At 32.3% G+C, this 14,129-nt stretch overlaps 1 protein-coding gene across 1 annotated transcript; it reads right to left on the bottom strand.

The window, feature by feature from the left end:
* Positions 1-2,973: 2,973 nt before the first annotated feature.
* Positions 2,974-8,077, bottom strand: LOC131150902 (sulfite exporter TauE/SafE family protein 3). Its single transcript, XM_058101975.1, has 12 exons — positions 7,373-8,077; positions 6,735-6,894; positions 6,050-6,250; positions 5,903-5,967; positions 5,532-5,559; positions 5,335-5,420; positions 5,178-5,264; positions 5,018-5,068; positions 4,572-4,793; positions 3,898-3,991; positions 3,574-3,714; positions 2,974-3,384 (listed from the first exon to the last, which is right to left on the bottom strand). The coding sequence occupies exons 1-12, from the start codon at positions 7,589-7,591 to the stop codon at positions 3,299-3,301; spliced, it is 1,440 nt and encodes a 479-aa protein (XP_057957958.1). The 5' UTR covers positions 7,592-8,077; the 3' UTR covers positions 2,974-3,298.
* Between the last annotated feature and the right edge of the window lie 6,052 nt (positions 8,078-14,129).

Below are 14,129 nucleotides of genomic sequence, written 5' to 3'. Positions count from 1 at the left end.
AGTATCCTTAAACTATTAATTGGGTCCTTTTGGGGCGGTGCTTAAATTGCTTTTGTTTGGTTGATTAGGGAAGTAGCTAGTTGGTAAAGTGGTATCCATCTGGGTGAACTTGGTTCAACTCCATTTTTTTTCATCTCATGTAAGGTGTGGATAGTGTTCGTGTTCTTTTGGTAAGTGTACAACGATTGCACATTTTTTTTTTCTTTTTCCTAGATCTCATATCCAAAATTTTTATTATAACTTATCTATTCTTGAGAATAGACATTTTGACAAATAAAATGTAACTTTAGTATATCACGATTCACATAATTTGATATTTTTAATGATGAGTGGTTAGACATGCAATGTGGGTATATTGTACTGACAATATTAGTAGGAATTATGGACCATGAATAAGTTAGGAGGAACAATATTAATTGGTGATAAAATCCTTCGCTCTTTTTTTCCTCCCTACTACGAAGAATATGTTGATTGTTTTGGTAATTTTTCATTTGCCCCTTTTATTTCCCAAATTTTCAGTTTTTTTTTTTTTTTGAGTCTTATGTTTTGGATAAGTTTGTGTTCTACTTTGGCTTTGATTTAACTGGTGGTGTTCTTGGGCAAGTTTGATTTTGTTAAATGTTGGATACTTGAATTCTCTCAAGTATTTGTTTTATAGTAATTATTTTCACTCACTGTGGTGGATTGTTTTGGTTTTTTATAGTTTTTTTATTTTTTATTTTCTCAGTTTTTTAGTTTGTTTAGGTTTTATGCTTTGGACAAGTTATATTTTACTTTGACCGGTAATATTGTTGCACAAAATTGAGATTCTTAAACACGAGATATTTGAATTCTCTCAAGTATTTTCCGCAACAATGAAGTTGTAATCATTCTTTTCTCAGAATTATATTAATGCAAGTGATTCAAGGCATAAATTATTACTCAACTTGTTCTTAAAAATTTTTCAAGTTGTCTCAATGTCATGATTATTTGCTTTAGTACAACTTCAAATTTTTTGATTTATTTTTTTTAAAAATAATTTATTACATTCCTTTCACCTTTTCACTATCAATTAACACATGTTTTCCCAAATTCCCATGAATACTTGATGTATTTCTAATGTTACTTGAACATTTCCGAATAGTTCAAGATGTGCAAAGGTTCGGGCTTCGTCTTAGTGTTTGTCATTGGGACAAAGTTGGTTTACTATGATCAACTTTCTTGATTTTGTTGGTTTGGTAAGAAACAAAATCTTCTTAGATTGTAGAGTTGAAATTTGAGAAAAGGTTGTAAAAGAAATATAAGAGGTATTCTACTAGATGTGCTAAAAATTTGCATGTAAAAATTTTATGTCAAAAATAAGATGCCAAGTGGTGTAATAAATACCCATTTTACTAAAATATTTTTTAAAATATTAGTAGGTATGATTTATTGTGGTTTTTTTTTTATTGATTAATTACACTAGTAATTCTTTTATTTGAACTCCTAATCAAATGTATTATGGTCTACCTCCAAAGTGATGATTTTGATTGAAGGGCTAAAGCTTTCTCTTGGACACTTGAAAGTCGATTTTCTTTTCTTCCTTCTCATTTTTTGGTACCAAAAGAAAAGCTTGAAGATTAAACTTCTCTTAACTATTAGTGGAAAGATTAATCTGAAAATTTGTAAAACCATTCTTTGAATGATTAGTATCCAAAACCTTCAGGCATCCAAATGAAGTGAAGATCCCTTCATTTATAAAATAGAGATCCCATTGAGATTATGCTAATCAACACCATTATTTTACAACGAGCTTTAAGCAATGAAGACCATTATTTTAGAATGAGTTTTAAGTCCATTGGACTGGGTCAACACTTCAATAAGACTTGGCATGCCATTTTGTGCTTCATCTAATTAAATTCATTGCCATTTAAATAAGATTATTTGCTTTTCATGACCATAGACCTAATACCAAGTCACATTACTCTTATTTTGGCTGTTTGAATGCCAAGGAGGCAAACTATTCTTTTCTTTTTGGTCAAGAATGACCCAAAAAACACTATCCACCTTATAGGACTAGAAGCATGTGTCACCCTATAGTCAGACAAGGGGTGATCAACTAAAGAATGTGATATAACCATATAAGCTAGTAACATTATATTTAAGACATTTTGAAGAAGGAAAAATATAATGTCTATGGTAAACCTAGAGGGATCAGGCACTTTGTTTCGGCGGGTGCATTTTTTTAACAATTGGATCGTAAGAAACCCAGTTTTATAAGAAATTTTAAATATCGAATTCAGAAAATAACAGATAGCCACACAGTGTATGAGATTGGAATTTAGTGTAGTACTGCAGCATAAAGTCTGTTCAGGTATATGGCTGGTAGTGGGGGGATTCATTATCTGGTTGCTGAGCCTTCTTTTGACTGAACCACATGAACAAAGATCCAAATGGCTTACTGGCCCATATTGAAATCTGCACTGCAATAGTCTGATAATCCGAGAGGGATTGGCCAACCACACTCAACAAATCTGTCATGGTGGATAGACCGCTGACTGGTTCCCAACTCACAGAGGATAAGGTCAATAGAATGGGCATGTTTGATGCCTTATTTTTCTTCTTTCTTTTCTTTGTACATTGGAAAATTCAAACTCTGAGACCTCAATCGAGTCATGGCCTGGCAGTGCGCAAGTGAGCATTGGGCAATTGAAAAAGCACAGAAAGCCTCCAGGTAGTGGCTCAACAGGACGGGGTTAAGAGTGAGCAAGGCTTAATAGTTCCAGGATACAATTTTCAGCACCACCAATTTCAAACCAATTCATGAAACTCAACCCGTCAACTGGTGGGTATAGGCAAATCCCAGATTATTCAAATTAAAAAGGCACACTACGTGTAAAATAATATCCCAATATTGTTGGAAGAAGGGTAAAGTAATCTATTAGACTTAGTTAAAATGATGGCGTAAAAGAAACAATGAAGGGGAAGATCCGTAACATAATGCACTACAAAACATTCTGGTAGAGAGAGAATGTTCTCCTCTAGAATCCATTGACTTACCAATAGGAAAACAAAGAAATTTGGATCCACAAAACAACTAATTCTAATTTAAAACCTTCGCTTCTTCTTCCATCATCTCACTAATCAAATAAAGAAAAGATATCTCACAAAGTACTTTAAGTGTTTTTAGTTTGATAAAATTGCTAGGAAGCAATAGTTTATAGTTATCCTATCAAACCAAGAATTGGTACACAGCATTACGCCAATCCATAGCCTGGGTGCACGGATTTGGTGCCTCTCAAAAAAATTTCACACTAAAAAAAGGAAAATGATAAACATATTAGCCATCATACTTGCAAAGATTCTCAAATCCCATGTACTCATTCTGTTCGATCTTCCCAATCATATTTGATATGCCAACCCCACCTAACAAAAGCAAGCAAGCAAGAAAAACCTTTATAAGAAATTTAAAAAATTACGAATGATACATAATGTAGGCAACGGTCTTAGAAACTAGATAGGTGTTGAGCTGTGTAGCATAACAAGCCTATCCATTGGAAGTGCACAGAAAAGTGTAGACTGAAGTCACTGAACAATGAGGAATTTGATGCTCACCTAGAGATATTGCACTCACAAAAATTGTGAAGGCTAGAATGAAAATTATCAGGGATGCTCTTCCCATTATGATGATCAGCCTTCTCACGATATGTTGGCCAACAAAAGCTGCAACAGTTGCCACTGCAACAAAGTAGAGAGCTGCCAGGTATACAAAATAAAGTACACAAGAGTTAGATATGAATAACGTTGCCTGTGTCTAGATGTCATTTAACTACTATTATTCCTGCAAAGAGACTAGGAAAATTTCTTAATCATATACAGAAATATATTCAGTTTCTGGAAAATTATGTACATAAGGTAGGATGCCTAAGTTGTACATACCATAAGGAACTGGAAAACGTTTTATGAGGTAATATTCTACAACAGACATGGATGAGGAGAAAGTCATTGCAAAAGTGGCTGTGGCACTTGAAACCTGCAAAAAAGTAGAGTTAAAAAGCAGATTAGGAAATATAATATAAGATAAGATTAACATCTGTAACAAGAACCGTATAAATCCATATGTTCATTGTGATTCTACCGGTATTGATAGTCATTAAAGGTTTTTTGGTGTTCTTGCTGAGATTATTGAAATGTTATATCCATGGCCACTAATCAAGCAAGTTCTAAATTTTTAATTGAAACAACAACAGTTACTCCAGATTCCAAAATGACAATGTACATCTCTTTTCTTAAACATAAAATGCCGTTCACTACTTGTTTTCATTCACAAATTTCATGTGGCTCTTTCCAAAAATATTAGTGGGTGCAAAATCCTTCTGGTGGTGAAACCAACCAGATCATAACATTCTCTTTTGTCATGAATTTTTCACAATTTTGAGAATAATTCCATTCTTACCAAAACAATCAGGATGAATAATTCAACGGAAAGATAAAATAGAGCTTTACAAAGTCCTACAACTATAATAAATTTTCTACATTCCTTTTCCTATTCGTATCTTTTCATTTTCTATCACGTATTTTGAAAAAAAAAAAGGAAAAAGCAAAAAATTCACCTGAGGGGGGATTCCTAGCTCCAAAAATAGGGGACCCATAATAAATCCTCCACCCAAACCAAGCAGCCCACCAACAATGCCAGCCAATACACCGAAGAAGCAATAGAGAACCAGCTGGTGCACCTTAAAATTTGTGCCTGCATCTCCCTTAGATGCAATTACTCTTCGTCCCTTGTACAAGCTAACTGCCTCATAACCAGACACCCCAAGAGAAACTGGGATCTGGCAAACATGGAAATGGTTAAGTCACTCAGATGCTTAAGAACCAGATATCAAATGAATGCAATACATATTTAGCTCAAAATTTCACACTTGACAGCTGTCTAAAATCAAGTTCATTCAAGCAGATTCAGTCATAGTTTTACGCGGTGCACACGAGTCACTACAGGGATTCATGAGAGCAAAAAGATGGCCACCCCAGAGTAAACAAAAGCAACAGAATGTACCTGCAACAGGTTCCATACCCAATATGCTGTTGAACAAGTAGCTGTATTATTCTGTTTCCAACACGAGAAGGTTTTTAATCAATCAGCCCATGAATTCAAAAAAAGAGATATTGCACAATGTAGGCTTTCGGACAAGATAGAATATCAGAAAAAAGAAAACCTTAGCAATCTGAAGAGCAAGATACGCAACCCAAACGAAAACAAGAAGCCCAAATTCCTTCCAGTAAACATTTTCAAGTATGCCGACCTGGGAATGTTACATAAATCAGTTTTGACATCTCTTTAAACTAGAAACCAGCTTCCTAGAGCATACTCACCTCTGCTTCTTCCTTGGCCTCCTTTTTAGAGTCATTAGTTGGGGCACCAGGAAGAGGCTTGTATTCCACATGTTCATTACCATTACCTGAAAATAGGGACAGAAATGCATAGCAATTTCAGAGAACGTTTATTCATATTAATATATGCATCCTTCGTGGCCTTTCAGTAATATAGTGGAAACAGCGGATCAACTCACCATTTGTCACCAAATTTTTAGCAGCCTCCTGGGATTAATTGAAAAAAAAAAAAAGTCAGATTTAAAAGGCAATAGTAGATGTTTTTGTTCAACATGAACACTCAAATAGAATTAGGATGCGACTTGCAAATTAAAGCATTTGACACTTCAAAGCAAAAATCCTCATTAAAGTCAAGTCCTCAGGAAACATCTGAGCCACTGCCAATATGATAATGTAAATTTAAATCATAAAATGATATTTTAACTGAAAATCCTAACCGCATACCTCATATGATACCAAAAAGAGTTTTTCAGATGCCAGGAAAACAAAATGTAATGCTTTATTGTTCTATTGAGGCATATTTCGTTGAATGGGCCAGGCTTACAATTACCTTTTTCAGTATGGTTTCTTTTTTCCATGATTCAACACCCTTGAAGAATGCCTTTGTCGATGTGCCTGAAAACCACCTTCATTAGCCACGGAAGTTACAAGAAAAAGGTATACACAAAAAAGGTTTGCAAATTGACCAATCATTTACCAATGAAGAGAACGATTAGCAGGACTGTGACCATCCAGTCAGCAAAAATAACATTAAAAGCAACTCCGATACTAATCCCCATCATGAGCATAGGTTGGATAAGCAATGCCAAATCATAGTCAATGATGGGAATATCAATTGTCGGATGCCTTAGCCGGAGGTTATAGTAAACAGTTGAAACTGCTGCGCCCATGATCATACCTGTCCCAACAGACAACCGATTACGGTTCTATTCCACTAGAGTGATTCAATAAACATTTTAAGTGCAATTTCTAAAGACATGTCTAAGTTCTTTCTTCCACATCTATCACTTCAACAGGTGGAAATGACTTTACAAAGCAAAACCCAGGAAAATAGACAAAGCCAAAATCAAAACTTCAAAGCTTGGTCTCACATTAGAGACGGAATCAGATGAACTATACTGCCTAGACAATTGAACTTAGTTCAAACAAAATTGGTGATGTATCAAACAGAAAAGCAAAGGGATCTGTTCCTTGGGTCCAAATGTTCTTTTGCTCTCAAACAATTGAGAAACACTGGGAAAAAATCCATGGACACAGTAATCTGAAACTATGAATAAACGCAAAATTAACATCACATTTAATTAGTCAGCGTGTCTTCAACAAGGCTCCGTTAAGAATAAATCAGAAGCAAATCTTTCACACATATCTTTCTTATATCTTACATTTGGATATAGCTGTTGCTGATTTCGGATCAAACCCAATTACTAGGCTAAGCATAGGAACAAAAATGCCACCGCCGCCAACACCACCGACACTCCCAAATGCTGCTCCAAAGAATCCAATTATGCTTCCAAGAACAATTTGCCATCCAAATTTCAAATCCTGTAAAAGAAATTATCATATCATCTTCTACAATTAAGAACTCTGCTACATAACCCAGACCCAGCACATCACTGTACACCAATACCCATTAACTACAAACCAAAATATATATTGTCCCTTTGGGTTGCTGAGAAACTGGAGGATAATAAAGAAAAGAAATTTCAAAAATATACATTTTCCATTTTTTCACTTCAACCAAATGAATCTTATCTGCTCAACCAAGCACGCACAATTATTTGACTTTTCTTAAAATTAATTCTTGGAAACCATACCAAACTGCATAACATGTAAAAATTCAATTAATTTTCCATCATTTGGAGAAAATGAGACAGATGATTCTGTCTGGTTCCACATAATGGGAAACAAATCTGTCATAATGAACATAAAAGCAATGTAATAGAACAGGGAAATAAATTGAAGAAGATAAGGGCAAAAAGATCCATGGCTTAAATTATAAATTGAAAGTCCTTGAACATACCGGCCAAACATGTTGATAGCCCGAACGATTCGATTGCCATAAGAAGTTTACAACTTTCAGAAGGTAGTGAGTTTCAGGTTCCTCCGTTTCGCTAAAGCTTGAAGCTTCAGGGTTCAGCTTCCGCTCAGCAGAAACAAGCATTGAGGCTAAGAAAAAGGCAGAAGAAATCGTCGACACCCATCTCAAAGCAACCGAACTTTTCGCTCCGTACCTCGCCATCAGAGTTCACAGGTTCCACACTTTTCCCAACAACCTCTCTCTCTCTCTCTCTCTCTCTCTCTCTCTCTCTCTCTCTCTCTCACACACACACAAACAATTTGGCAAATGCTACCCCTGTTCAGATGCTGAGAAATCTGAGGAAAAGAGAAGAAAATACTCTCTCTCTCTCTCTTTCTCTCTCTCTGGAGACCAGACCCCGGATCACCTTGAACAGGCGTAAAACACTCCGTTTGGTTGCTGAGAAACCTGAAGAAACGGGAGAAACGAGAAAATTAAAACGGTTGAAAAATCTCCGAACTAAAGCCTGGGACTCGAAACCCAGAAAGTCGTGGAGCAAGCGGAGAGAATAGTGCTAGAAAATGCGAGAAAATTCGACCACACTTCTCGCTACAGGAGAGAGAATTGGAACGTTCAGAAAGGCCAGACAAAGGCGAACGCTGCCCTCTCTCTCTATTTCTCAGAGTGCTTCTCTCGTAATAATGGCGCAGCAAATTTATAGAACTATACATGATACAACACGCTTAATAATCCATTAATTAATTAATTAATTGGTAATTACGTGACTGATAATGGGACACACGGAGAGAAAATGACGAGAGGGTTTTCTGGAGTTCTGTGAGACCTCAAAGGAATTGCGCCACGTGGTAAAGGGCCAGCGGATCACAGCACACTCTCCCTGTAGCCGTACAACTGAGCGTGCTCCATGCACCCCCCGCGGGCCCCGCCCTCCTTTTTCTTTTCTTTTCTTTTCTTTTTTTTGGTTTTTGCATTTGCCTTTTTCTTTGGATTTTAGTTTTCCTTCCTTTTTTTATTTAAAATTATGTTTTCTCAAAAACTTTATACTAGCGAAATTTCAAATTTGAGACCTTAAATTTAATTTTTAGATTTGAACAAAATAAATTGCTTACGAGTATAAGTCTCAAATTTGTATTAATATAAATTTGAAAGAAAAAAAAGAAATTATTAAGCTGATTGAGTTTACGACTTTATTCATAAACTAATTTAATAGAGCAGCGACAACTCATGCATTATTAATTCATAATTAATTTTTTTACCAAAATAAATAAAGAAATAAAATTTATGATTAATCTTTTTCATAATAAAATTACAAAAAAAATTACAAAGGAATTCATGTTTTGGTTAACTTTTCTTTTTAAAAAATTCATATTTAATTTTATTTATAATTAATTGAGACTTATGCGATGCATGGGAGTTTTTGAATCAATATTTTTTCTATTATTCAATGTTTATCTATTCAATTTTATATTAAAAATAAAATAAATTATCATTTAATAATTATTTTTGTTAAATTTAAAAAGAACTATGCTTCTTTGTATGAAAAATATAATATTATTATTTATCTATATCTTATAAAATTTTATGATTAGGCCAAAGAAATTTTAGAATATATTTTAAATAATTATATGGTTGAATAGTTTTATGAATATCTAAAAATTAAATAAATCCATTAATTTATCTATGAAAATTAGCCTAGTGATTTTATAAATTGAGTGTTTAATAAAAGATAAAATTTTCCAATGTAATTATATTGACTATTGATTTTCATGTAATATTTATGGAACAAGAACTAATTATGAATTTTTATTATTTGATTTGGAGAGAAAATTAATTATGGTTTACTTATGTTGTTTAGTTTAGACTCGACTCATCTAATAATATTTAGTACTAAACAAATTAGGTAGAGATGTCTATCAAAAATACTAAAAATGTTATTTTATGAAAATATTTTTAAATTTTATAAACCAAATACCACTAAAGGATTATTGTAAATATTTTAATCATTTAAGTGTCCATAATTTTTAATAATTGTTGGGGGCAAATTATATATATTTTAAGTATTTAATGGGAATTTAATCTCAAAAAAATAATCATTGCCAATAACCTTAAATTATATATTTATTTTCAATCAAAATCTTTGATTGCGACAACTATTAAGTTAAAAAACAATGATAGTAAGTGCGAAGTTGTGATTTTGGAAGTCTAGGGTCATGGGTTTGATTCCTTCTTTAGCCATTATATTGGTGAATTACCAAAAGTACGTCAGTGGGTGGACGACAAACATTTTACCCCCCTCTTCCGGTTTGGTATCGCACCATAGTGTTCAATATGGCGCAATGGTGGCTGGAGTCCTCGAATCATAAAAATATTAGTAAAAATAATAGCAATTATAATACAAACTAAACCTTAATCTTTTCTATCAAATTTAAAAAAAAAAAAATTGGAAAAGGTGAAATGATAAATTAAAATTGACTCATTTTAGTACACTAGGTAGTTACATTCTCCATTCCTCCCATGAGTCAAAATATTGGATCCTTTTTTTTTTCCTCCCTCTTTCCATAGCCCTTTTTTTCTATTTCTTTTTTCTTTTTACATCTACCAAACAAAACATTAATTATTATTATTATTATTATTAAGTGATCCAATGTTGATGTTTTAAAGTAGGACATTCCACATTGGCAAGCTTTGAAATCCTATTGATTGATTGGCTCCATAAGTGTTGTGCATTATTAAATGACCACATGCCACATGTGCTCTTTTAAATATTCACAAGCTTTTCTTAAATTTATAATATGCCCATATGAAGATTATTATATGTGCAACTAGCTTTCTTGTGTTTTCATAATTAACCAAATTATCTAAGCAAGATTATTGTTTTGAAAAAACTTTTTATAAATTTATGTCAACTAATTTGTCTCTGAAGAAAGATCTAATATTTTCAATATCAAATATACATGTTTTACATTTTGGGATATTCCATAACTTTTAAATTAATAAACAAGTTAATTTAAATCCGAACCCCTTTACGATCCGCCCGAATTTGGCCCATTAACCCATTTTGTCAAAATAAAAAAATTATATTATTGAGACTAAGAAGAGGGTGTAGAATCATAATGGTCCCTTAATAGGATTGGATCCATCCAATCTTATCTTATTTATATAAATATAAATATATATGTGTGAAAAATGTTACTATGATATTTGAGCCTGCCTATATAATAAATGGTCGCACAGATAGATAGGATGGTGAATGTATGTATGTATGTATGTATGTATGTATGTATGTATTCATATGTGGATGTGAGGCTGTCTGATATCTAAGCCTGCCTATATAATAAATGGTTGCACAGATAGATTGGGTGGTGTACATTCATCTTACCAAATGCTGTGGTCCAATTTGTATATATCACGGAATTGATATTAATATTGTATTCTGCACCTGTCTCTCTCCCTGGACAAAACCTACTCCTCTTTGGTTACGTGTTTTTGTGTACATAAGTAAATAAATATATATATTATATGGTTCCACCCTTACAACTAATTGATTTTTTAATTGCAATACTTATAAATCATAAGTACATAAATAATTTAATAATTTTATTTTTAAAAAGGATATAGGAATTTTTATATTTTTTTATTATTTCTATAGCTTTTTATCTCTTAAAAATACTATATTTAGACTTATAGTCCAGCCAGAACCAGTTCAAGTGGTTAAGACGACTTACAACTTTGGTGACCTCAAGGTCACGGATTTGATTCCCCTTAAGGTATTATGTTAGTGAATTACCAGATGCGTCGATGAACGAGCGGCTTTCACCCTCCCGAGTTTGGTACCGTACCATAGTACCCAAAATAGCGCGATGGTAACTAGAGTTCTTGAGTTATCAATATATATATAAAATTTAGACTTATAGGGCATACAATATGTTTAATGCATTAGAATAGACTCAAATTAGATATAATGAAATTAAATTTATTTTTTTTAATTTTTTGTTTAGCTTATTATTTTATTTCGTAAACTAAATGTAATCACAACATATGTGGAGAAAAAAACAAATTTTTTCTCTCTTCTCTTCTCTTCTCTTCTCTCCTTTTATCTTTTTTATTTTTTGATTTATTAAATATTTAGAGGTCCAATAATTATGTAAGCATGCAATTAAAGATAATCTATACCCCACTCAACATTCCTTCTTACTTTTCAAAAAAGTTGCTTTGAATCTGAAAATTTTAAGATAAAAATTTCAGATGGCAACGGCTAGATACATTCCCTTTATGAACTAATAATAATACACGTAAGTCCAAAGGAGCATAATGCTTCCCTACGCAATTGAACAAATGTGGGGAGGGATATACTAAAGGAGACTGTAGGTTTCATTCTAACTTCTCCTTTTCTCTTGAGTTCATTAGAGAATAAGAGTAGACCACAGCCATAGGAAGGCAAGGCTGAAGGTGAGGAGAAGAGAAACAAAACGAAAAAGAGAGAGAAGGAATCTCTTTCTTCGCACTATGAAGATAGCGATGTGGTCCTTTTCATCAACATGTGAAAGAAATGGTGGTACATTTTGTTAGTGTTTATATGATTTTTAATTATTTTTGTAAAATGAAATATTCTTAATTTATAGTTAAAATATTTATAAATTACAAATATATAAAATCATTTAATAAATTATTTATATTTTAAAATTTAAATGAAATCATTTTTTAAAAATATTAAATTTGAATTGTAAATCGCACATGAACAGCTAGTTATTAAAAAAAAAAAAAAAAAAAAGAAAGAAGAAGTTTGTAGTTTATGAAGTTGCCTAAATTTATGATATAAATCACATGGCATTCAAATGCATCATCATCACTACCAATAATATAAATGGAAGGCCGTCTGCCGATGACTGCGGATGCCAAATTCAAAGTTCGGCTGGTCCGCAGAGGTGGCTTATCTTGAAGTTGTTCAACGCCCTAAATTTATTTCTCCAAAGAATTTAGATTTTGGGGTACTTCACTCATATATTTAATTTATGTTTATGCATGACTTATTTGGTATAATGATTTGGGAGTGGTGTCGTCCCGAAAAAGGATCCGAAATAGTGAAAAATAATAATATTAAAGGTTTAGTGGAGTCGACACTAATCTATTATATTTTTAGGTAATAATATTAAAGGCGCATCAATGTGTATTTTCTTTAGACAGTCAGATCACTGTCACGTCAGCAATCCATACTAAATTCTAAAGATTCGCCAAATTTTGCCACTTGGGGAATGATATCATGCTACGTCACCCTATTGCAGTAAATTTAAATAATAATAATAATAATAATAATAAAATGGTGCCACATGTCATTTTCTAACTAACTTTCTAACTAACATGTGGCAGTTCTTCCACAACCGAGTTAACCCAGTTTGACCTAAGTCAACTTGAGTTGACTCGATGAATTGGCCTGACCTGTCCCGAATCGCAGATTAATTTTTTATATATTACTTAAAAATTGACTTTAATTTATTTTTAATTTTTAAAAAATTGGGAAAATTAGTATTAGAAAAAAATTTTAAAAAGGGGAAAATAAATAAAAATTATTTGAGTTAATTTTTATTTAGATAACCAAAAAATCAAAAAATAAATAAAATCAGAAAAAAATATTTTTCTAGAAAAATAGGAGAAAAATTTTGAAAAAAAATTGGCATTGTTTTAAATGGCTTTTTACTTGAGTTTGATTACTTTCCATGTGTTTACTATTTGTATATATTTTATTTTGTGTGTGTGAGCCCCAATGATTAAACAATGGGCAAAGAGGTATTTCAAACCTCACCTATACTAATTTTGAGGAAAATATATCTAATAAGATACCCTCATTTGGAGGTCTTATTAAACATTCCTAAATCGTATCTTATTTATTTTAAAATTTTAAAATTTATTTATTTTTTAAGGATTTAGTTAGAGACCATTAAATTTAATTTATGGATAATTCATATTAATTAGGTACCATTTGTAGATTGGGTGTTTAAGGGGTGCTAGTACATTTCCCTTGTATAACTGAACTCTCAATCCCAACTCTAGTAAATGCAAACTGAGACTACTGGTTCCTTAGCCTAGGATTAGTATAGAGACCAATTAACAAGTAGTAATAAGGTGAACTAACCACACATAGGAAAATTATAGGTTAGTGATGACTCCATTGAACCTTTAATATTATTATTTATCGTCATTCTGAACCCTTATTCGGGATGTTGCGATAGTTTGGCGACTTCGTTGTGGATCTAGAGATTCAATCCATTAATTAATTATGAATTATAATAAATATGAATTTATTGGTCCTTTTGATTACTCCATGATATTTTCCTTGAAAATATTAATAATTATTGTATACTTGTAAGTATTTTACATGAGTATATAGCTATTTGTTGGTCTAATAAGACTTAATCTCGATTTTGATAATGACAAACTAAGGAATCTAATTATGATTTCAAGTGAATTTACAGGTATTATATCTTACAAGCACAGTGAATCACATTTAAGTTTAAAAGTCATGATGAAAACAAGCAAAATAAAGATTGACTAAAACTTGGATGAAGATCAAGCTTCAAGACATGAAAACTTAGATTTTATTTCATGTTTAATGTAATAGGAGTGTCGTGCAAGTACCTCTCAAATTTAAGTTTGTTTATGAAGCTCTTAGGATAAACAATTAGACCTAGAGACCTGCTTTAACAACTTGGAAATTTTTTTTTTCAAAGTCCAAATATCTTTT

Source organism: Malania oleifera, chromosome 3 (assembly GCF_029873635.1).
Source record: "Malania oleifera isolate guangnan ecotype guangnan chromosome 3, ASM2987363v1, whole genome shotgun sequence".
Lineage (NCBI taxonomy): Eukaryota > Viridiplantae > Streptophyta > Magnoliopsida > Santalales > Ximeniaceae > Malania > Malania oleifera.
Note: the sequence above shows the minus strand (reverse complement) of the source record. Positions and strands in the feature narration are given on the sequence as shown.